Below are 24,217 nucleotides of genomic sequence, written 5' to 3' on the forward strand. Positions count from 1 at the left end.
TGGATGCTTCTGGAAGGGGCGTGGCTCCAGGCTGTGTCTCTGAGCGGCTGCAGGGCTGCGGGCTGCGGTGCCGGGCAGGGACGGGCGGGTTGGGGGGGACAGGAGGGGGGGCTCACCGTGATCTCCCGCAGCAGGTCCAGGCCTTCACAGGTGCTGCTGCGGCAATCTCCGGAGTTGTGGATGAGGCCGTCCGAATACATGAAGGAAGCATTCACCTTTGCCTGGATTCCTGGGGCCCCCCCAGGAAGGAGGGTGCGGAGGGGGGGAGGGAGTCAGCGTGAGTCCCCGCAGGACAGGGGGGAGGGTTCTGGTGTTCATTGGAGACCCTGATCTCCGAGGAACCACCAAAAAAGTAAAAGGTCAGGAGCAGGGCTGTGGCTCGGGTGGTAGAGCACCAGCTTTGAGCAAAAAAAAGACTCAGGGACAGCGCCCAGGCCCCGAGTTCGAGCCCCAGGACCGGCACCAAAAGAAAACAAAACAAAAACAGATGTAAGAAGCTGAGCAGAAACATCAAAGCGACACGCAGGTGGCCGGAAACTATCCCAGACCGTTTGATTTTCCCCTTTCCTCCTGCATTAGACATCTCCTTATAAAAATTGTTATTAAACACACATGTATATAGACGCTTAAAAGACACCATGGAGCTCTTCGTACTCGAAGATCAGAACACCCCCCAAAAGCACAAAAATAATAAGAGAAGCTAAAATTTGCTGCGTGTTCACCACGTGGGCCGGGCCCCTGTGTGGTGTTCACCCCCCTCACCCCCATTTGGGGGTCTGGGCCTTGGGGTCATCCAGATCTTGGGAAAGACAGGTGAGGCTTCCGAGACCCGGCTTTCGGTGGGGAGGGGGGGCGGATCCCAGGGTTCCCTGAACTCCTTCCCAGAGCCCAGCGGGGGAGGGAACCCCACGAGGAAGCCCCGGCCCCCCGGTGCTGACTCACCGGCCTCGAGCAGCCGCACCCTCACCACGTCCAGGCCGGCGTTCACGGCGTCCTTCAGGTTGTCCAAGGACTCGGGGAAGGCTGAGTTGTTCATCATCAGCACGCTGATCTGGTAGCTGCCGTTGTGGCAGTTGCGGCTCAGCTGTGAACCCCAGAATGCCAGGCCCGGCTGGCAGAGCAGCCACAGCCACCAACGCCACAGGGCCGGGCTTAAGAGAGACCGCTCCATAGCTCGCTCACGCCACCACCATGTCCCTGCCTCCTGCCCCAGTGGCCCCACCGGCCACCGGCTTGTTGGTGTTTTGGGGATCTAGGAGATCCCCCCGGACAGCCTACAGTCCTCCCCACCCCGACCTCCACAATCCTTTTGAGCCTGCACCCCACCAGACCCTGCCTGGAGCACCAGCCGGCCGGCAATCCACAGAAGCAAAGTTCACTCCAGTGTGTTTGTGCAGAGAAAGGTCACAGCCATAAACCGAGAGGCACCCCCCCCCCCCGCCCCGGCCTTGGGCCTCACCCCATAAAAGAACCTCAGGTGGTGACAGGTGACTGGGGAGGGGGGGGAGGAGGGGAGGGAGGAGGGGAGGGAGGAGAGGGAGGGAAAGGGGAAGTAGAACACGGAACACAGCTGGGTGCGGCTGCGGTGGTTAAAGGACATAGGGAAGATACCAACAGGACCGCCTGTCTGTCTGTCTGTCTGTCCATAGGGAGGCTTAGCTGTCAGCCCTGGCTGGAACTTTCCAAGCAGGAGGAGTTCGCTCTGGAGGCAGCCGACGGATTCAGGAGCAAAAACACAAACCCCCAAACCTGCACTCCACAGTGGGAAACAAAATTGGAAGGGGTCTGAGCTCATGGTGGTATCCCATGAATGTTCTAGAAGGCCGGGGGAAGCAGACTGGGGAGGATGGGAGGCCCTACTGGGCCTGGGTTGGGCCACTGGGTAGGAAGGCACGTGGCCTGCTGGAGATAATCTGGGCCGGGGGTAGCACCAGGAGTCCCAGTCGCCATAGAAGATTCCAGAAGAGTAGGCAAGGCTGGGCCCTGGAGTGGCCTGCAGGTGATCAGGAGCCATCTCCCAAGCCAGGACAGAAAGAGACGTCTGTCCATCCGTGGAGCAGATGGATTTGGAGATCTGAGGATTGCAGTATGAAGCCAGCCCAGGCAGGAAAGTCTGTGAGACTCTGATCTCCAATGAGCCATCAAAACATAAAATAAAGCCCAAACTCTAGGCATCCACATAGAGACCCAAGGAGGAGCACAAAGGGGCGAGACCTCAGTAATCCTGGCCCAAATGGACGCCAGGAAATGGAAAATAGAGTTTTGTCTTCTACGTTGTCTTTGTTTTTCTTTTTGTCTTATGAGTGGGTTTCTCTGTCTCTGGGAGGGGGGGCACAGAAATGGGGGGACAGAGGGGGAAACCAAGGCAGCCGTGATCCTCACTGGACACCAGGTGGAGAATGAACTCTACCACTGGTGGGTGGGGATGGGAGGGAAACACTGGGGGAGAGAGCGAGGGAAGGGGGGACAGGGTCCACAGAGAAACGCGCTCGTGACCTGACTGATGTCACTGTCACCCCTCTGCATGTCACCTTTGTCATCACTATATATATATATATATATACATATATACATATATATATATGCATTTTAAAGCCTAAAGTGGAGCTGTGGTTCAAGTGGTAGAGCACCCACCTTGGGTGAGAAAAGCTTAGAGACAGGGCCCAGGCACACACACACACACACACACACATGCACACACACGTGCGCACATGTACACCTGCACACACAGGGGCTTGGTATTCAACTGGTCTGGGGGCTCGGGCGGGATTAAGGTTCCCTGATCTGCCCAGCTAGGTGGCTGGCAGAGCTGTCCGCTGAGTTTGAGAGCTCTGGGAGCTGGGAGGGGGAGGAGCCAGCAGCTCGGAGCAGCACGGGTGGAGAGGGACAGAAGAAGGGGTGCTGGAGGAGAGATGCCCCAGCTGGGGAGGGGTGCAGCTGTGTGGCGTCACGGGGCAGGTGGGCCGTGCATGGGGGCTGAGCGCTGGCCAGGCCGGGCCTCTCCACAGACGTGGTTAGCGGAGGAGGATGGGAAGGTGGTCTTGGACCGTCTTGAGGTCAGCCACTAGGTGTGAGGCCTTCCACGGGGGGGGGGGGGGCGGCCAAGCTCTGACCCAAGCAGGGACGGATGGCACCCGCCCCGCCTCAGAGCAGCAGGGAGGAAGTCCCGCGCTGGGGCTGCATCTGTGAGTCTGAATTTCCTCCGGAAAAGAATGACCTCATTTCCCTGGGGTGCGGGGGGTACGGGGGCTGATGAGGTAGAGAGACAAAGTGTCCAGTGCTTTGGACTCAAATACAAAGAAAAAGGAATATAAATAATATATATTACCGGGCTGGGAAGGTGGCTCAGCGGTAGAGTGCTCGCCTTGCATGCATGAGGCCCTGGGTTCAATTCCTCAGCACCACATAAGCAAAAAGAAAAAAGCTGGAAGTGGCGCTGTGGCTCAAGTGGTAGAGTGCTAGCCTTGAGCTGAAGAGCTGAGGGACAGCGCCCAGGCCCTGAGTTCAGGCCCACAACGAGACTCCCCCCTCAAAAAAAATATATTACCATCTTAATACCTATATTAAAAAATATCTAAGCTGGACGCCAATGGCTCATCCCAGCTGCTCAGGAGGCTGAGATCTGAGGATCGTGATTCAAAACCAACCCCAGGCAGGAAAGTCCGTGAGATTCTTATCACCAATAAATGGAAGTAGCACTGTGGTTCAAGTGGTAGAGCGCCAGCCTTGAGTGAAAGTGTTCAGGGACAGCACCCAGGCCCTGAGTTCAAACCCGGTGACCAACAACAACAAAAAGCAACAAAAAACAAATGACCACCACCAACAACAAAAAGCAACCATAAAAACCCCTATCATCTATCTATCTTCTTTCTTTCTTTCTTCCTTCCTTCCTCTTTCTCTTTCTTTCTTTCTTTCATCAATCTGTCTTTTGTGCCAGTTCTAGGCTCTCCTCTCTCTTTCTCTCTCTCATGGGACTTGAACTCAGGGCCTGGGTGCTGTCCCTGAGCACTTTCACTCAAGGCTGGTGCTCTACCACTTGAGCCACAGTGCCACTTCTGTTTTTCCAGTGGCTCTTTGGAGATAAGAGTCTCACAGACTTTCCTGCCCAGGCTGGCTTTGAAGCATGATCCTCAGATCTCTGCCTCCTGAGTAGCTGGGATAACAGGTGTGAGTCACCATGCCCAGCTCCTCTGCCTTTTTAATTGAGCACCTGCTGGGAAGTGAACATTGAACCGTTTCCCTTAGAGACATTTTCTTGTTTGATCTTCCCAACTGTAGCTCAGAGGATTTTTTTTTTTTTTAATGATCCTATATCTTTGTTTTATAGAGGAAGGAAACTCTTTTGGTAGAAGATCCCACGCGTTGCATGTGGGCAGCCAGCCTTTGGAGTTCTGGATCATTCTAAAGCTCCACCGCCTTCCAGTCAAACCGGCTGACTGAGTCTGGGGGCTGGAGCTGGTGTGGAGAGCCGGGCAGGAGACGACCTGAAATGAAAATGAGTTCACAGAGGGACAGGAGGAAGTGTGGGAGGGAATAAAAAACTATGGGCCATAAATACATAAACGAGCTATAAAAAGAGCAGACACACAGCCAGCCGGACCGGGAGGAGAAAACCCCGTTCCACCGCCAAATAAAAAACTTGGGGTTCTGAATTGGTAAGGACATGATTATGTGCCACACAAAGTGTCTTTTAGTTCGCTTTTATGAAAGCAAAAAATAGATTTAAACAAACAAGTGGGCTCGGTGCTGGTGGCTCCTGCCTGCCATCCCAGCCACTCAGGAGGCTGAGATCCGAGGATCGTGGTTCAAAGCCAGCCTGGGCAGAAAAGCCTGTGAGACTCTGATCTCCCATGAACCACCAGAAAACCAGAAGTGGCGCTGTGGCTCAAGTGGTAGAGCGCCAGCCTTGAGCGAAAGAGCTCAGGGACAGTGCCCAGGCCATGAGTTTAAGCCCCAGGACAAACAACAACAAGAAGACAAATGAAAAAGCCGGAAGGTCCATTTGGGGCCTGGCCTTGGTGTTTCCGGCCTGGCTGTTTCCTGCTCTTTACCATTTCTGCTCCTCCTTCCTATCTATATCTGGAAGCTTGATTGGGCTGAGGGGTTCTCAAGTTAGCTTCCTGCAGCCCTGGTCCTCGGAGGAAAAGTGGTGGGGGGCATCGGGCCCCACTGCTGCAGGCCAGGGCGGGGGGGCCCTCCTCCTACCACCCCTGGAAGGCAGAAATTGCAGGGCTGAGGCGGGAGAAGGTTCTGGTGGCCTGGGTACTGGCCTGGGTACTTCTGCAAGTGCTGGTTCTTGGGATGGCTGGAGGCTGGGCTCAATCCGACTTCTCCTGGCCCACCCTGGGGCCCTGGGTCACCCCGACTTCTGGTTCACCCTGGGGCCTGGGGTCACCTCAACTTCTCCTGGCCCACCCTGTAAGGACCACACCCCCGGCCAGCCCGGGCCGGGTGGGTGCTGGGCTGAGGGGCAGCTAGGGAGACCCCGCCTGGGTCGGGCTCCTTTTGGCAGCCTCAGGTCTGGGGAGCAAATGGGAGGCGCAGGTGATGGAGGAGTCGCGCCCAGGCCGCGGGGCCAGGGCGCAGTTCGGGTCCCCCATCCTTCTATCCATCCATCCACTCACCCATCCATCCCTCCATCCGTTCATTCATCCATCCCTCCATCCATCTCCCTCCATCCATCCATCCACCCACCCACCCATCCATCCTTCCATCCATCCCTCCACCCATCCATCCACCCACCCATCCCTCCATCCGTTCATTCACTCATTCATTCATCCATCCATCCCTCCATCCATCCATCCATTCATTCACTCATTCATCCATCCCTCCCTCCATCCGTTCACTCATTCATCCATCCCTCCATTCATTCACTCATTCATCCATCCCTCCCTCCCTCCATCCGTTCATTCACTCATTCATCCATCCCTCCCTCCCTCCGTTCATTCACTCATTCATCCATCCATCCCTCCATCCGTTCATTCACTCATCCATCCCTCCATCCGTTCACTCATTCATCCATCCATCCATCCGTTCATTCACTCATTCATCCATCCAGCCGTTCACTCATCCATCCCTCCCTCCCTCCATCCATTCATTCACTCATCCATCCATCCGTTCACTCATCCATCCCTCCATCCGTTCATTCACTCATCCATCCCTCCATCCGTTCACTCATTCATCCATCCATCCATCCGTTCATTCACTCATTCATCCATCCAGCCGTTCACTCATCCATCCCTCCCTCCCTCCATCCATTCATTCACTCATCCATCCATCCATCTGTTCATTCACTCAGTCACCCATCCATCCCTCCCTCCCTCCCTCCCTCCATCCCTCCCTCCCTCCATCCATTCATTCACTCATCCATCCATCCGTTCACTCATTCATCCATCCCTCCATCCGTTCATTCACTCATCCATCCATCCATCCCCGTTCATTCACTCATCCCTCCCTCCCTCCCTCCCTCCCTCCCTCCATCCATCCATCCGTTCACTCATTCATCCGTGCCAGCCCCGGGCGGGTGAACCCAGGGCCGGTGACGATTCGCTGATTGTTATTTATAGAAAGACACACCCCTCGGTGCCAGGCCTCGGGCCTGACGGCGGGCGCGCTGCCACTTGAACCTGGCCGCCACCTCCGGTTCCTGGTGGAGATCAGAGTCTCGGGGCCTTTCCTGCCCGGGCTGGCCTCGAACCGCGATCCTCAGCTCAGGCCTGAGCACCGGCGCCCAGGCAGGCCTCAGTTTTGGGGACCCCCCCCAGGCCCTGCCCCTGAATCCGAGGACCCCCAGCTCTCCACCCTGGGGCTTCCCCTCGCTTCCTGAAACCTCGCCCGCACGGCAGCAGCGGGTTCCCCGGAGCCCACACCGGGGAGCCTCGGCCGACGCCGGGCGGGCGCCAATCCGCCAAGAGCGGGCCGCGCCGCTCTCCCTTATAAACACCGGGACACGCGGCCTGCGCCAATCAGCGGAGCGCCGCCGCTAAGCACCGCCCACCCCGGAGCCAGGCGCTCCAATGGGGAGCGGGGACGCCGCTCGCCCTCATTTGCATACGAGCGAATACAAAGACGCCAGGGTACGGCGTGTGCGCGCGCAGCTCTCCTCGTGAACGCCTTGGGGGTGGGGGGCCCTGAAAAGGGCCTTTGGGGGGCGGGGTGTGGCGGGGGCGCGCTCAGCCCCCAAAGCCGTAGAGCGTGCGGCCCTGGCGCTTGAGCGCGTAGACCACGTCCATGGCCGTGACGGTCTTGCGCTTGGCGTGCTCGGTGTAGGTGACGGCGTCCCGGATCACGTTCTCCAGGAACACCTTGAGGACGCCCCGGGTCTCCTCGTAGATGAGCCCCGAGATGCGCTTGACGCCGCCGCGCCGGGCCAGGCGCCGGATGGCGGGCTTCGTGATGCCCTGGATGTTGTCGCGCAGGACCTTGCGGTGCCGCTTGGCGCCGCCCTTGCCGAGCCCCTTGCCGCCCTTGCCTCGACCCGACATCTTCGCACGAGAGCCGCCGACGGTGCTCGGCCGCCACCGGCCGCCCGGCTTATATGCCCCGAGAGCGGACCTGTTTGAAAACCGCGCGGGTGGGCGGGGCCTTAAGCCACGCCCCCAGAGTCTCTGCTCTCCCAGTGCTGGAAGCCCATCTGTCCGCACCGCCAGCCTTGGCTAGGGGTTTTTTGTTTGTTTATTTTTGGTGTTATTTGATAAAATAATTTTATTTTTTCTTTTGAACACATGTTTTTCTGGTTTCTATTTGTACTTTGTATAGGTGTCTTGAACTAGTTGCAGTGTATGGGTACAATGCATCTTGATTAATGTCACCCCTTTCCACCCTTCCCTCACTTTTAATTTCCTAGGCTCTACATTGATTTTATTTTTTATTTAGCCATTTTACACAGCTGTTTATGTACGCATGGCATTGCATCTTGGTGAGCAGCAACCCCCTCCACATTTCCACTTCCCCAACGCTCCCCCTCCCTCCCCGCCCTTCCCTTGCTTTTCTTCATTGTGTGGTCTACACAGTGAATTGTTTTTGTTTTGGCCGTAATTTGGTAACTGAAAGTTTATGCATCGGTGAGGTTTTTATGGCGCTCTTTCTCATCACTGCAGTTGAAAGCTAGTTCAGAGTCTGTGCTGGTTTGTTTTTAACCTGAGTGGCTTCATCATCGACGTCTTGGGGAATTCTCTCTCTAGCAATTTCTTTTTGATCCTTAGTCTGGAAGATAGTCCTTCCCAACAGGAACAATTTACAGTAAAAAAAAAAAATCCAATTTTGAAATTTGTTTAATTTAGGCCGATTTTAATCTTTGCCCAAAGCATTTTTTTTTTCTCTCCCACCCACCAAGCCGGGTACTGGTGGGGCTCAGCCCTGTAATCCTAGCTCTGCAGGAGGCTGAGGTTGGAGGATGGCAGGGAAAATTCTGGAGAATGAAGCAGCCAAAAGCCCAGAGTAGAACTGTGGCTCTAAGGTAGAGCACCAGCCTTGAGTAGGAAAGCCAAGTAAGGATGTGGGGTCCTGAGTTCAAGCCCCAGTACCACCATTACAAAAATAAATACGTAAATAACTGAGCTCTTGTCACTTAGCTGTGGAGTCATGTAATGGTGAGAAATAAGGAAGCAAAGGAAAACTAGGAGACAATTTCTGATCTAATAAAGCATCTTATTTCCGGGCCCGGGAAGGGGTGCAAACACCCATTGCTTCCTCCCATGAAGTCCCTGGGTTCTTCAGAGGGGCCTGGGAACTTTTCAAGGCTGATTGGTGCTCCACCACTCGAGCCACAGCTCCACTACTGGCTCTCCGCCGGCTAATTGTTGATGAGAGGCCCACAGACATTTTCTGCCCCCGGCTGGCTTCGAACCAACGTCCTCAGATCTTCAGGATCACTGCCCAACATGAAAATTTGCACCTTCCCTGTGACCAGCAGGCCGGTTATTTATAGAGGGCGTTATGCAAATGAGGAGTCGGGATGCCCACTCTTGATTGGATATCGTCCTGGAAGGCGGGCCATCATCCAGCGAGCTCATTGGGGGTGGGTCCTGCCTGTCGCGCGGTTTGGACGTGCGGCGCCCAATGGGAAGGCGCGGCGGTTTGTGCGGAAGGAGGCGCTGCGGGCCGCTGGGCTCTGCTCCCCGCCCGCGTGGGTCCCCGCGTGCCGCGCCCGTCTGCCGGAAGTTGGGGTTCGCCCACTTGGGGGAACGGGGAAGCGAAGGAACTTAAGTCCTGCGGGGTTTGGGGCCGCGGAGCCCTGGGCCTCCCCCGACCGCGAAGGCGCCACGCGTGGGCTCCTGCGTCCTCCCAGCCCGACACCCAGGCTCCGCCTCGGCCCCGGGGATTTTAGGGTCCCCCCAAACTGCCACCCTGCACCACCCCGCCTTTAGTTCCGCCTGGGGTCCGCGCACCCACAGCGCTTGTTTGCACACCTCCCTCCCTGCCTGCCTCCGCTGGGGCGGGCGCGGGCTCCCCGCAGGGCCGGCGGACACCTCCGCTGGGGAGAGGTCCGGTCCCCAGCCCCGCGCGGGACGCAGTGCGAGAGGCCGGAGCGCGCGGTGTGGACTGGGCCAGGCAGCTGGGCGGCGGGCTGGGGGCGCCGCGGGGAGGCGTGGCCGGGGGCGTGGCCTCGAGGAGCGCTCTAGGGGGCGTGGCCAGGGGCATGGCATAGCGGGGAGGCGTGGCTAGGAGCAGAGCGCTTTAGGAGGCGTGGTCTAGGACGTGCCAGGAGGCGTGGTCTAGGGTGTGGCATGTCCGGGAGGTGTGGCCAGGGGCGTGGCATCTCTGGGAGGTGTGGCTAGGAGCAGAGCGCTCTAGGGGGCGTGGCATGTCTGGGAGGCGTGGCTAGGAGCAGAGCGCTCTAGGAGGCGTGGCCAGGGGCGTGGCATCTCTGGGAGGTGTGGCTAGGAGCAGAGCGCTCTAGGAGGCGTGGCCAGGGGCGTGCCGGGAGGCGTGGCCGGGGCGGGAGGCCAGGATGGCCAGCTCTTCCGAAGCCCCTGCCACATGACCCCGCGTGAGCGTGCGTGCGCCGTGGGTGTGGGCATGCGCCGGCGTAGCACACCGCTCCAAGGTCGGGCCGCAGTCGGGGCGCGCAGGGCCCGGCCAGCTCGCGGGGAGAGGGCGGGCCTGGGGGGTCCCCGTGCTCCCGGGATGACTACCCACGCCGCCTCCCGCTCCGTGTGCGCGCGCGTGTGCATGTGCCTGCGCGTGTAAGGCAACCACGGCGCTTCGCTCTCTTGTACTTTTCCATCGTGTCAAACTGTTTCATGCCTGCCAGGATGAACTCTGCGCGTGCGTGCGTGCGTGCGTGCCTGTGTGCGTGTGCGTGTGCGTGTGCGTGCACAAGCTCGGGCTGCTCCCAGCACAGCGTCTACCCCGCAGGGCGCGGGCCACTGCCGCGACCCATGACCCGCACACGCAGGTCATGACACGCATTCATCACACACCGCACGTTCACCACCACACACTGGACATGTCCATCCCGACACGACACACAGCTCATCACACGTGGGGCTCATCATGACACTGGGGCTCATCATGACACTGGGGCTCATCATGACGCTGGGGTTCATCAGGGCGCTGGGGTTCATCAGGGCACTGGGGTTCATCATGACGCTGGGGTTCATCATGACGCTGGGGTTCATGACGCTGGGGTTCATCAGGGCGCTGGGGTTCATCAGGGCGCTGGGGTTCATCAGGGCGCTGGGGTCCATCAGGGCGCTGGGGTCCATCAGGACAGTGGGGTTCATCAGGACAGTGGGGTTCATCAGGGCGCTGGGGCTCATCAGGGCGCTGGGGCTCATCAGGGCGCTGGGGCTCATCAGGGCGCTGGGTTCATCAGGGCGCTGGGGTTCATCAGGGCGCTGGGTTCATCAGGGCGCTGGGGTTCATCAGGGCGCTGGGGTTCATCAGGGCGCTGGGGTTCGTCAGGACGCCGGGTCCGTCAGGACACTGAGCATGCTCCTTGTCGTGTTGTCCACACGTCACAACACCCTGGACAGACGCGTCCCGAGGACGCGCGGCGCAGCTGGCGGGGCTCAGGTCCTCGCCGGCCCGACCCCTCGCGACCCCTCGCGCTGCGCTGCGTCCCGAGGCCCCGGCGCGGCCCAGACGGACGGACGGATGGACGGACTCGCCTCACGAGACGGCCAGCGGGAACTACTTTAATGGAGGAATTGTACACTGAGCCACGCGCCCGCCGCGCTACGAGCCAAATATTACAAAGTATTTACAGAAAATATGAAAACAACTCAAACACCAAAGTCAGGAGGAGAAACCGGCTGGGGCGCGCGCGCGCGCGGGCTCAGAGCAGCCCCTCCATCTCCTTCATGAAGGCCTCGTACACGTCGTCCTTGGTCTGCACCGACACGGGCGCCGCGGGCCCGGCCTTGGGCGCCGCCTTGGCCAGCGGCGCGGCCGCGTCCTCCTCCGCCTTGCGCGCGGGCGCCGCCGCCGCGCCCTTGTTCTCGCGCCGCACGCGCAGCGCGGTGGGCACGAAGCGCGTGATCTCCGCCTTGGGGTTGGTGATCTGCGGCTTGGCGCTGATGGTGGCCGTGGCCTTCTTCTCGATGGTGGCCGCGCTGGCCTCGTCCGCCTTGGGGCGCTGGATCAGGTTGGGCGGGGCGCTCAGCACCCCGGGGTTGGGCAGGGGCGCGGGCGGGAAGAGTCCGGGCGGCGCGGGCCCCAGCGGGGGCACCAGGGGCGGCCGCATCATGCCGGGCCGCGGCGGGGGGAGGCCTGCGGGGCGAGCGGGGCGGAGGCGGTGAGCCGGCGCGGTCCGCGGTGCGGGAGGCCCCGTCATCCGCGCACAGACACACACAAAAACGCCCACCGCAGCCCAGCTCCCGGAGGGGCCGGCGCCGCCATCGCTGCCCGGAGACCCGACGGCAGCGACCGCCGCGGAGCGCGGCAGGGACCCGCGGGGAGGCCGGGCGCGTGCGCAGCCCCGGGCGGAGAGCAGGCGCTGTGCCCCGGGCCGCCACCCGGGATCCTGACCCTGACCTTGGGCACGCATGCGCGGGTCCCGCCACCCCGGATCCTGACCCTGGCCTTGGGCACGCACGCGCGGGTCCCGCCACCCCGGATCCTGACCCTGACCGTGGCCTTGGGCACGCACGCGCGGGGCCCCGCCACCCCGGATCCTGACCCTGACCGTGGCCTTGGGCACGCACGCGCGGGGCCCCGCCACCCCGGATCCTGACCCTGACCGTGGCCTTGGGCACGCACGCGCGGGGGTCCCGGGGCGGAGGCTCACCTGGGGGCGCAGGGGGCGGCAGCCTGGGCGGGGGTCCTCTCGGCGGGGGTCCGGGCGGCAGGCCGGGCGGGGGGCCCGGCGGAGGACCCGGAGGGCGGCCGGGCGGCGGGCCTGGGGGCAGGAGGCGCGGGAGAGGCCCCCGGAGGCCCGGCATCCCCGGCGGCCGCAGGAACGGCGGAGCCCCTGGAAAACAAGGACAGCGAGTGAACCCAACCAGACCCCCGCAGCCAGCGGACTTCCCAGCCCCGCTGAACCGCACGCACTTCCCCCAACCAGCCCGAGCTGGAGTGTGCGGCCCGAGCTGGAGTGTGCGGCCCGAGCTGGAGTGTGCGCCCCGAGCTGGAGTGTGCGGCCCGAACTGGAGTGTGCACCCCGAGCTGGAGTGTGCAGGCCCGAGCTGGAGTGTGCAGCCCCGAGCTGGAGTGTGCGGCCCGAGCTGGAGTGTGCGGCCCGAACTGGAGTGTGCACCCCGAGCTGGAGTGTGCGGCCCGAACTGGAGTGTGCACCCCGAGCTGGAGTGTGCAGGCACGAGCTGGAGTGTGCAGCCCCGAGCTGGAGTGTGCGGCCCGAGCTGGAGTGTGCGGCCCGAACTGGAGTGTGCACCCCGAGCTGGAGTGTGCAGGCCCGAGCTGGAGTGTGCAGCCCCGAGCTGGAGTGTGCGGCCCGAGCTGGAGTGTGCGGCCCGAGCTGGAGTGTGCACCCCGAGCTGGAGTGTGCACCCCGAGCTGGAGTGTGCAGGCCCGAGCTGGAGTGTGCAGCCCCGAGCTGGAGTGTGCAGGCCCGAGCTGGAGTGTGCAGCCCGAGCTGGAGTGTGCAGGCCCGAGCTGGAGTGTGCAGGCCCGAGCTGGACTGTGCACCCCGAGCTGGAGTGTGCAGGCCCGAGCTGGAGTGTGCACCCCGAGCTGGAGTGTGCAGGCCCGAGCTGGACTGTGCAGCCCCGAGCTGGAGTGTGCAGGCCCGAGCTGGAGTGTGCAGGCCCGAGCTGGAGTGTGCAGGCCCGAGCTGGAGTGTGCAGGCCCGAGCTGGAGTGTGCGGCCCGAGCTGGAGTGTGCAGGCCCGAGCTGGAGTGTGCAGGCCCTGACGCAGAGCCCGGCTCCTCAGCGCAGCTCCCCTGGGCCAGGAAGCCATGGGGTGCTCAGAGCACCTTTCAAACAAATCAAGAGCCTCAGCCAGCGCTGTTTCCCCGCCACTGAGGTATGCGCAAGCTTTGTCTCCATCAAATGAGCACAAACAGCCGGGTGGGTGCCAGTGGCGCCCGCCTGTCATCCCAGCCACGCAGGAGGCTGCGAGCTGAGGATCGTGGTTCAAAGCCAGCCCGGGCAGGAAAGTCTGTGAGACTAAATCTCCAATGAACCACAAAAAACTGCAAGTGGCGCTGTGGCTCAAGTGGTAGAGCGCTAGCCTTGAGCTGTCCAGGGACAGCGCCCAGGCCGAGTTCAAGCCCCACCACTGACCAAAAAACCACCAACGCAGAAGTTGGAAAACATGCATGAAGGCCACAGGGGCGTGTGACAGTTCCTGAGGAAGGGGAGGGGTGAGGCGTGGCGGGCGTCTGTATGGCTGGGGTGGGGGCGTGGGGGAGGTCAGGCGGCACCAGCGGCCCCCCCCCGTCCTGCGCGCCTCACCCCAACTCCCCAGAAGGCCAAGGGCGCGAGCTGGCGCGGGTGCTCACCTGGAGGGGGGCCCGGAGGGAGGCCTGTGGGGGGCCCGGGGGGCCGCAGCGGCGGGGCGGGTGGGGGTCCCAGGGGCGGCGGCCCCGGCATGGGGGGCGCCTGCAGCTGGGAGGGGGGGCCGGCCTGGGGGGGGCCCTGCTGGGGGGGGACCGCGGCCGCGGCGTCGGCGTGCGCGTCGTCCTTATGCTGCTTCTGCGGCGGCTTCTCGGCGTCCGAGTCGTCCGAGTCTTCGTCGTCGTCGTCCTCGGAGAACTCCTCCGCCTCGCGGCCCTCCTCGGGGATCTCCTGGCCTGGGGGAAGGCGGCACGTGACATCACGTCACGCTCCCATGGGGGCACCTGACCGGACCCTCCCCTCGGGGTGCGGGGACACGCTGGCGCGGCCTGCCTCACCTGCCATGCGCAGCATCGTGGCTTGAAGCGGAGTCAGCTCCTTCATGTTCTTCTTCTTCTTCCTGGGCTTGCCGGGCATGTCGGCGAATCGAACGCTCAGACCTGGGGGGCAAAGAGGGACCGACAGCACGCGCAAGTGGTTTGTACAGAGCACGGCTGGAAGGCGGGGCCCACGGGGTAACGGAGCGCACAGGGAGGGCAGGGCAGCCCGAGGGTGAACGCCTGCCACACCAGCCCCGGCCACACAGCTTAAAGCCATTTTAAAAAAGACCGTCATCAGCCGGGTGCCGTGGCTCCCGCCTGTCATCCCGGCTACTCAAGAGGCTGAGATCGGAGGATCATGGTCCAAAGCCAGCCCTGGGAAGGAAAGTCTGTGAGACTCTGATCTCCAATAAACCACTAGAAAACCAGAAGTGGAGCTGTGGCTCAAACGATAGAGCTGAAGAGCGAGGGACATCGCCCAAGGCCCACGACAGACCAATAAAAAGATGGTCATCTTCAGGCCCATAAAATGCTGCACCGAGATGAAAATGACCAGAAAACCAGAAACTGGAGCGCGAGTTAGGTGAGGGGATTCAGCCACATTTCCTGTGAAGGATCCTTGAAAAAGACAGAATCCTGTTCAACTTGTGAAAGCAATGTCACTTTGGTGATCAAAAATAATCTACCAGCCAACATAAAAAGTAGAAGCAAACTGGGGGCTGGGAAGGTGGCTCAGTGGTAGAGTGCTTGCCTACCATACGTGAGGCCCCGGGTTCGATTCCTCACATACACACAAGAGCTGGAAGTAGCGCTGTGGCTCAAGTGGTAGAGCGCCAGCCTTGAGCAAAAGAAGCTCATGGACAGCGCCCAGGCCGAGTTCAAGCCCCTGGACTGGTCAAAAAAAAAAAAAAAAAAAAGTGGGGGTGGGGGGAGGTTAGCATCAGGAAAAAGTAACCAGGTAATTCAAAAACGATTTGTAAAGAAACTAATGTTTTGAAAACCCTTCCACCCCTCCTTAACCCTTCACAAGCCGGGAGAAAGTGGCGTGGAGCTGAGAGGCACACGAGGGTGCGGTGTCAGCGCAACTCGCTGAACACACGCGCGCACACACACACACACGGGCAACACGCAGACTCCACGCGTGCTTCTAGAAAGCTGCCTCGCATGCATAAAGCGACAGCAAGAAACAGCAGCCTATCCCTCGGCTGTATCGGGATCTGTTACAGGAGGAAGGTCTTCCGTGAATCCCCACACGACACAGTGACTGTGCTGCAGGCTTGTCAAAAAAGCCAACGGCGGAGCAGCGCGCTCACCTTTGGGGGGCGGTGGGACATATGGGGGGGTATGTGTGGGGGCGCGCTGCGGCAGCGCACATGCGTGGACCGGTCAGGCCCCCCAACACAGCCTCTGGCGTGGTGACAGTGCTCTGTTCACAGACACGGCTCCCCACGGCTCTGGGAGCTCAGGGCCCCGCACGTTCAAGGTGACAGGTAAGACAGACGGCAGGGTCCTGACGCGACGGGCGTTCCCCCACAGACCTCCTTCCCCTATCCCCTCCCGGGCCCCCGCGGGTGCCCGGCGCCCCTCCTCGCCCGCCCCGCTGGGAGCTGCGGCTGCGCGCGGACCCGACCCCGCGGCGTGGGGCTCCGGCACACACCCGACTTCTTCTCTTCGGCGTGGTCCCGCTCGCTGCCATCCCGGCGCACGAAGTCGTCGCCCTCGCTCTCGCCGTCTGACCGGTCCGTGTCGCTGTCGTCCGTGCTGTCCCCCGGCTTGTCCTGCTCCATGTCCTCGGGGTAGCCGTCGTCCTCGCTGGTGCTGGACGCGTCGTCGTCGTGGCTGCGCTGAGCTGGCGGGGACAATGGGCAATCACAGACTCGCTGGACCCGCCACGGCGCAGGCGCGCGGGCCAGACCACCACTGCCCGACGCCAGCCACTGCGGCTCAGCCGAGAACCGTGAGCGAGCACGGGGCCCGCGGCAGGAGCTGAATGCGAAGCTGCTCAGCTGGTGTTCTAGCGCGTGAGCTAGGCCTCCGTGCTGGCCTTGGGCTATCGGAAGACGGAGCAAGGGATTTCTCTGCAGAGCAGCCAGCCTCTGGCAATTTCTTTCAAGAGGGAGGGTCAGGGCCAGGGCCGGGGACGAGGTTGGGGTAAGGGCCAGGGCCGGGGTCAGGGCCAGGGCCCGGAGTTCTAACCCTACCACCGAACAGTAAAAAACCAAAAAGCCCCACCCCACAAGACACCAGAGGCTCCACTCAGCAATGGTTCTGGGCACACGGCCCCACGCGTGACAGGAGGATGTGGGAGGGACAGAGCTGCGGCTCAAGGGATTGGGAGAGGGAACCCTCCAGACACCCCCACCCCCAGCGCCCCCCGTCCCGTCCGCTGCTGCGCAGGGAGGGGCTGGCGGTCAGGGCGCGGGGTGGCGCATCGGGCCCGTGCTGAGGGCCAAGCACGGGCGACAGGGACGCGAGAGGAACGGCCAGTCCTTACCAAGCTCCGGGCTATACAACATGTCCTCCTCGCGCCGGCGAGCGGGGAGGTCCAGGGCAAAGCCCACTTTCCGGCCGTACATCTGCAGGACTTGGGGCGGCGGCGGCCCGGGCGGGGGGCCGGGTGGCTTCCGGCCAGGCGGCAGTCGGGGGACGCCATGGCCGAGCAGCGGGAGGATGGAAACGTTGCGAGAGGGAGGTCTGCAGGAACACGCGCCGCGGCTGAGTCCCACGCCTCAGATTGCGCATCACGCCCACCCGCCAGCACCCCTGAACCCCCTTACCCGTAGGCGGAGGTCTTCTTGAGGATGGAGGGCGGCTGGGCGCCGGGCAGTGGGATGTCTTGGATGAGGATGTTGGAGGGCGCGTGTGGCATGTCCGGCAGAGGGATGCTCTCCACCTCCACGTGCTGTGCGTTCTGAAACACACACGTGCATATCACACACGCGCACACACACACACAGAGCTAGTGAGCACATGGTGCCCACAAGCCTGATATGCAGCCAGCTGTTTTTGGTTTTTTTGGCCAGTCCTGGGGCTTGAACTCAGGGCCTGGGCGCTGTCCCGGAGCTGGTTTTGTTCAAGGCCAGCGCTCTACCACTTGAGCCACAACACCGCTTCTGGCTTTTTCTGCGTATGTGGTGCTAGGGAATCGACCCCAGGGCCTCATGCATGCAAGATAAGCACTCTACACTAAGCCGCCTTCCCAGAGCGGCGGCTGCTTTCTTATTCCCCTTATGATCACCCGACTCTTCCTGGGCATGACTCGAAATTGCCGTTTAGAGAAACCAGACCCTTTAAAAGCTACCCTACTTAGTATTTCAGACAGTGGCGTGCTCAGCTCTTTAAGTTACCCTGAATTCCCTGCAAAACGGGACTCAAACCACCTATCTACCTCACAAAAAAGTAAATGAATCAATCACCTCACTGGGTCCGTCCTTACAATAAAACACAGGGCCAATGAGCGCTCAGTGCTGTACACACGTGCTCCTTCCCACTCAATCCTGAACACGATCCAACACAATTATTTTTTCACCATGGAGTAGTTTGTCTGTTAAGGGAACCAGGAAGGAGCGTAACATATTCTTGAGATCCACGTTCTTCTTTAAATACTTATCAACAGATCAGCCCTTCTCCATTTGAGTTGCTTTCTACTGTGTAATATATGTTTCCTCATTTATTATCCTGTTAATGGGAGCCTGCACCGTGGCTAGTTTTCGGCCATTACTGTGCTGGTGGGAAATGAAGCCGGGGACTCATTTGCCAGTGCAGAGGTTGAGCATATGTTCTACCTGAAGATATTTTGAAGATGTTTAAAGCCATCCATTTTGAGGCTCAGTGGGAGAGTGCACATGCATAGGCCCTGGGTTAGATTCCTCAGCACCACATCAGCAGAAAAAGCCGGAAGTGGCGCTGTGGCTCAAGTGGTAGAGCACTACTAGCCTTGAGCTGAAGAGCTGAGGGACAGCGCCCAGGCCCAGAGTTCAGGCCTCATGACCGGACCCCCCCCCCAAAAAAAACCCAAAAAACAAGTTTAAAATGGGGGCTGGGAAGGTGGCTCAGTGGTAAAGTGCTTGCTTTGCATGCCTGAGGCCCTGGGTTTGATTCCTCAGCACCACATAAGCCAGAAGTGGTGCTGTGGCTCAAGTGGTAGAGCACTAGCCTTGAGCTGAAGAGCTGAGGGACAGCGCCCAGGCCCAGAGTTCAGGCCCCACAACCGACAATAAAAAAAAATTTCAAAACAAAAACCCCCACATCCATCCATCTTCCAGTTTTTAAGGGCAAAGCTGGGCACGGCTTATTCTCGAGAGAAAGTGCAATTACCTTGACGGCATCAAAGTACTGGCTGAGCTGGGCCCTCTTCTGCTCGTACTCCACCTCCAGCTTCCTCAGCTCCTTGTAAATATCGGGGTTCTCTTTCTCGTACAGCCGCAGGATGCGCTCAAAGGTCTCGCGGAGCTTTTTGCGCTTGTCCTTCAGCACTTTCTCATTCAGCTGTGGCTGCTGCACTGGATTGAACTCTGAGAGGAGAAGCAGGGTTGCACCATTACGCAATTTGAGATGAAAGCCACCTCAGTTTCAGTCCTCGCTTGTGGCAACAATGCTACTGAAAACTGTTAACAAAAAGTAGACCTAAGGGGGAAGGTGGCTCAGTGGTAGAGCGCTTGCCTTGCATGCATGAGGCCCTGGGTTCTATTCCTCAGCACCACATATGCAAAAAGAAAAAAGCTGGAAGTGGTGCTGTGGCTCAAGTGGTAGAGCGCTAGCCTTGAGCTGTAGAGCTGAGGGACAGCGCCCAGGCCGAGTTCAAGACCCATAACTGACAAACACACACACACACACACAAAGTATACCTAGAACCGATGCCCCTTTCCATTTCCTTCAAAGACACCAGAAGAGGCATTTATTAGATCTACCCTTTAAAAGGTACCAATTTGTGATGCGTGGGATTGACCCAAGGGCCCTGTTCCTACATGGACACGGTGTACCACTGAGCCACGCGCAACCTAAGACTTCACCCCTTTAGAACAGACATTCGCTGCGCTTCTACTTGTCAGCAGGGAACCCGAAGCTGTTTCCATCACCGAGCTGAGAGCCGGTGAGGATCCACCAGGCGCAGCGGTGTTAGGTGCCACTCCTCTGCCACCCGCGCCCGAGCCCTGGCATCTCACCCCCACCCTGTGTTCTTGGGCCGCTCCATGCACTCACTGAGCACCTGTCGCCCAACAGCCAGTGGGACTGCTGAGCAGCAGCGCTGACACGCACCCCAGGGAAAGCCTGCAAGTCCTGGAGGAAATCTACCTAGAATCCTAGAGGCCCTAACCCCGACTCAGTCAAGTCCTGAAGGCTCTAGCCTACAATGATTCAATCCCAGCTCCGGCACAGGGCAACAGTGACCGAGAAAAGCATGTCATTTCTGGTGCTACATCTCTCACCTGTAAAATAGGGACGCGAAACCTACACTAACAAGTTGTGAGCATTAGATTGCTAAGATCTAGAAAAACTCGCTATATCCACTGGCTCTGAAACTCCATGATGCTACTCTCCACATGGCTGGGTTTCATTGAACCCCAAATTGACACCTTTTGGGGAAACCATTCAGTCTGGTTAGTTTTATCAATACACAATAGAACAGGATGATGTGCTGAAGAAGAGAATGGCTGAAACCTGACAGCTGAAAAACACATGGAAGTCAATGGATTTTTTTTTTCATGCAGACAATTCTATTTTAAAAAAGGATAGAAAGCCTCTATGTTCTGTATGTTCAATAAAGGGTACCTGTTAGCTGGGCACTGGTGGCTCAGGCCTGTAACCCCAGCTACTCAGCAGGCTGAGATCTGAGGATCATGGTTCCAAAACCAGCCTGGGTGGGAAAGTCCATGAGTCTCCAAAAAACTACCCCCAAAGCTGGAAATGGAGCTGTGGCACAAGCTGTAGCATTGAGCTAAAGAAGCTCAGAGACAACAACCAGGCCCTGAGTTTAAGCCCCAGGGCGGGCGCCAAAAAAATAAGGGAATCTGTTGGTGGAGATAAAATTTCTAGTGGCAGCCAGGCGCCCGTGGCTCACATCTGGGCGTGGGCACTGTCCCTGCGCTCTTCAGCTCAAGGCCAGCGCTCTACTGCTTGAGGCACAGCGCCACTTCAGGTTTTCTAGTGGCTTTTATTGAAGATAAGAGTCTCATGGACTTTCCTGCCTGGGCTGGCCTTGCTTGGAACCACTATCCTCAGATCTCAGCCTCCTGAGTAGCTAGGATTACAGGCGTGAAACACTGGTGCCCCGCCGTGAGACTCTTATCTCCAATAAACCACTAGAAAACCAGAAATGGCACTGTGGCTCAAGCGGTATCTGCCTTGAGCTGAAGGGCTGAGGGACAGCGCCCAGGCCCAGAATTCAAGCCCCACGACCGACCAAAAAAAAAAATTTCTTGTGGCAGACAGTTGATTTTCCAACCATTTAGATAAGGGTCTCCATTCTGAGACCCTTAGACTTCCCAGTGGCATGAAGCTGTATGTAAGGCACTTGGCACAGTGTGCGAGCACCCGCACACGTCCCAGGCCCCCTGTGCCTTCCACCTCTGCACAGGAGCCGGTGAGTCATGTGATACTCAATACTTTACACAGGCTGTGGCTTGCCAGCAGTGTCGTCTCCTAGGCAGGCCGCCTAGGCTGTGATCTCTCGTTAGTTTGATGGAGTGAAGGCGTGACTGACAGGTAGGTGTCAGGACAGGACCGTGCTAGCTGAGGAGGAATCGTGGCCTCCAGAGTCTTTCTGCATCTCGTACTGGGGTTACCTCAGCTGCTGGGGGACCCTTCCTCCGCCTGAGCCGAGCTCTTACCCATCTCGTCTAGCTTCTCCATGTCCCGGATGATCTGCTTGGGGTCCTTCATCTTCAGGACCGCGGCCCGCACCATCATGCGCTGCTTCTTATTCTAGAAAGACGCAAGGGGGAATAAAATGGACGCTCAGATTCATTCATTCATTCAGAAATCTGAATCTTCCCTTGGTTTCTGATGATTTCTTTCGAGCAACAGAAACAAGAGCTAAATTGTTTTGTTGTTGTTCTCAAAAGTCTTTTAAGACTTTAGTAAAAAGCGCCATGCTTTCTTTGGCAAATATGTCAACATCTTCCCCAGTTAGTAAACACAAAAACATAAAAAGTCACAGCTAAATTTAAAAATTTACATTGGAACAGCAAAAGATTTTGTACAATTTGGTGCTAAGCAATAAAACAAGCAGTGCAAAATTGCCAAATAGTTACATTCCCCTGCGTGTTAAAGCATGATATACATAATATATGAAAGGCTCTTTCTGATATAGCTGAATTTCTTTTTTTTTTTTTAAAACTCAGTGTCTAGTCAGAAAAACAGATAAAGAAAATATTTAACATATTTATAGTCACCCAACAGTGACTTCTAACAAGGCAGTGATGTTTAGTAAAGAGCAAGAAAAGAGAAATAAAACCATCTAAAAAGAGACAAGAATACCATCATACACATGATGAACTATGCAACAGTTCAGTGTGTAAGTGTATGAATTTTTGGCATGGTTGAGAGTTTTAAGAGGTACAGGATTTTTGGCAAACAATCAGCTATGTTATTTGGAAAACTATGGATCCAAAGTGGGGAAGATAAACCCAAGGGCCCTGCAGGGCTCTGAAGCCTCACCTTCTTTAATTCTCTCTTCCGGGCTTCCTTTCCTGAAAGGGAAGAGGGAGAAGCAATGAGAGGTTAAAGCCTCCAGCCTGAGCAGTTTCCCCGCGACAGGCTTAGTTACTGTGGAGGTTCCCCGAGGCACCGCAGGCCAGCTGTCTGGCAGCACCCTCTAGACATTTCAACCCAAGTGTCAAGGCATTCATGTTTCCTGTTTTCCAGAAAACAAGCTGCGGATCTTCATGGAAAAGACACCATAAATACTAAGAGCCTGCAAAAATCAATCTGCTCAACATTTTGAACACAAATACACACACACAAATATCCCTTAAACCAATTCTATCTGCTTGCCAATTGGACGTGGTAATATAGGAAATACAGACACGACTTTATTTATGTGTGTCAAGCGGTCATCTTGTGCTCAGTACTCTAATTCTGCAGGCCCTACTGCTCGCACCACTGAAGTGGCCAGGAAGAGGCGTATAAGGGCCATCTGCAGCCCTGGCTACTCACGGGCTTGGTCTGTGGGATTCATGAACTTCCCACTCTTGGTGGAGGAGGTCGATCTTCGTCCCATGGTGACAATCTGGGTGGTTCACTTACAACTTAAAAAACAAAAAACAAAAACCGAGAAAAACCTGTGGAAGAAAAATAAGTAGCTTACTTTTTCCTGCATATTTCCAACATGTCTTCCTCTTTATAAAAGGCTCCTGTCAATCTCTGGAAAGAAACATGTCTTTGGGTGTGAATTCGTGAGACTTTGCTCTTAATGTTGACTTTAGCACCTGTGCAAGAACAAACAGCCCCAACTTTCTGGACCACAGCGAGATTTCCATTATCCTCTAGAAAGGCAATAGTGAACATCACTGCCTCAGTGGCTGACCAACCTACCCGGCTCCTTATGACTCATAGCAAATGACTCTTAACAGGGGGGAAAAAAAAAAAGAATCAGGCGGATAGATTACCAGCCAAGCATGCGTGGGGGGGGGAGGGGGGAGCTGTCAAACCCCGGTATCACCTTCCCCCTCCCCCAATCAACTAGAAATTACTCTGTGACACCAACCATGACCACAAGAGGCCACGGGGCCTTTTTCTAAGTGTCGGTGAAAGAGGAATGAAAAGGGGGCTCTGGAGACGGGGCTCTGGGATCAAGGACAAAAAAAAAAACGCCTTCCCTGGCCACCTCCCAGGGCCTTTCTTGGCCATGTGGGCGGTCGCTTCCAATCCTTCAGAGACCTTCTGTAAGTTTCCACGAGAGGGGGAAGAGGCCTAGGTAGATATAAATAAATACGTAACGTATATGTATAAATATATACATAGCTAGAAGCTGGTATGGTTGGGGGGGGGGGGAAGGTACTAAACATCTAAGCATCTAGAACATCTAAGCTTCTAGAAGTTCCCATGGGGGGGGGGGGGAAGGAGGGGAACCAAGCCCCACATTTCTATTAAGTTTCTCTGGGCCCGGGGAGCGGGGGTCCTGAATATCCAGAAGTTTCCACGGACCTGGGGTGTCGACCCTAAACGTCTAGAGGTTTCCATATGCACCTGGGTGGGGGGGTGGGGGGAAGCCCTAAATTCCTCGACGTTTCCATGGGTCTGGGGAGGAAGTGGGGGGGGGGCAAACGTCTAGAAGCCTCCATGGATCCAGGGTGTGTGTGTGTTTAGGGGACCCTAAACTTCTAGACGTTTCCGTGCACCTGGGCCTAAACTTCTAGAAGTTTCCGCAGGCCCCCCCTACCCCGGGGAGGGGGGGGGCGGAGGCCCGCGACGGCGCAGGCCCGCAACCGCCGGGGCCGCGGCGACGGTTGGCGCCGGCCCGAGCCCCCCTCCGGGCGCGGCCGGGCCGGGTCCGGGCCTCCGGGCGCCCCCCCCCGCCGGGCCGGGCCGCGGCCGCAGCGGGCCTGCGCCGCACACGCCCCGCACACGCCCCGCACACTCACCCGCGCGGGCTCCGCGCCGCCCGCCGCGTCCGGGAGGCCTTCACCTCCGCCGCCCGGACAGCCGCCCGGCCACCGCCATCTTGAAACCTCGCGCCCCTCCGCCGGCCGGACGTCACTTCCGGCCCCGCGGACGGACGTCCTCGCGGCGTTGCTAGGCGCCCGGACCAGCGAGACGCACCCACGGGGCCGGGGGCCAGAGGAGCTTCCGCTCCAGTCCGCCTCCGATTGGTCGGTTGCAAGCCGTGGGCCCGCCTTCCTCTGCGTTGACTGACGCACACTGCCGCCCAGTCCGGGGGTGGGGGGGGGAAAGTAAGAAGCCGGGCCCTGATTGGCTGATGGGCTTGCCTCTGGGAC

At 58.6% G+C, this 24,217-nt stretch overlaps 3 protein-coding genes across 3 annotated transcripts in view; all 3 read right to left on the bottom strand.

Annotated features, from left to right (window-relative positions):
• Gucy2c (guanylate cyclase 2C) overlaps positions 1-1,313 on the bottom strand; it is a 12,607-nt gene extending 11,294 nt beyond the window's left edge. The window contains exons 1-2 of the mRNA XM_070011648.1: positions 943-1,313; positions 117-229 (exon numbers count right to left, since the gene is read on the bottom strand). Coding sequence (XP_069867749.1) covers positions 117-229; positions 943-1,171 — 342 coding nt within the window. The 5' untranslated portion in view covers positions 1,172-1,313. The remainder of the gene's footprint in view (positions 1-116; positions 230-942) is intronic.
• Positions 1,314-7,151: 5,838 nt separating this feature from the next.
• H4c16 (H4 histone 16) lies at positions 7,152-7,494 on the bottom strand. Its single transcript, XM_070011553.1, has one exon. The coding sequence runs from the start codon at positions 7,482-7,484 to the stop codon at positions 7,173-7,175; it is 312 nt and encodes a 103-aa protein (XP_069867654.1). The 5' UTR covers positions 7,485-7,494; the 3' UTR covers positions 7,152-7,172.
• A 3,631-nt stretch (positions 7,495-11,125) lies between these two features.
• Positions 11,126-23,976, bottom strand: Wbp11 (WW domain binding protein 11). The gene is made up of 12 exons (XM_070011835.1): positions 23,864-23,976; positions 22,437-22,561; positions 21,939-21,970; positions 21,110-21,203; positions 18,597-18,793; positions 17,057-17,190; positions 16,774-16,973; positions 15,937-16,128; positions 14,298-14,399; positions 13,905-14,195; positions 12,233-12,415; positions 11,126-11,715 (listed from the first exon to the last, which is right to left on the bottom strand). Exons 2-12 carry the CDS (start codon positions 22,498-22,500, stop codon positions 11,282-11,284), a joined length of 1,923 nt encoding a protein of 640 aa, XP_069867936.1. The 5' UTR covers positions 22,501-22,561; positions 23,864-23,976; the 3' UTR covers positions 11,126-11,281.
• Positions 23,977-24,217: the final 241 nt, after the last annotated feature.

This window comes from Dipodomys merriami, unplaced genomic scaffold, assembly GCF_024711535.1.
Source record: "Dipodomys merriami isolate MVZ:Mamm:240054 unplaced genomic scaffold, mDipMer1.0.p SCAF_84, whole genome shotgun sequence".
In the NCBI taxonomy this organism is placed as follows: Eukaryota; Metazoa; Chordata; class Mammalia; order Rodentia; family Heteromyidae; genus Dipodomys; species Dipodomys merriami.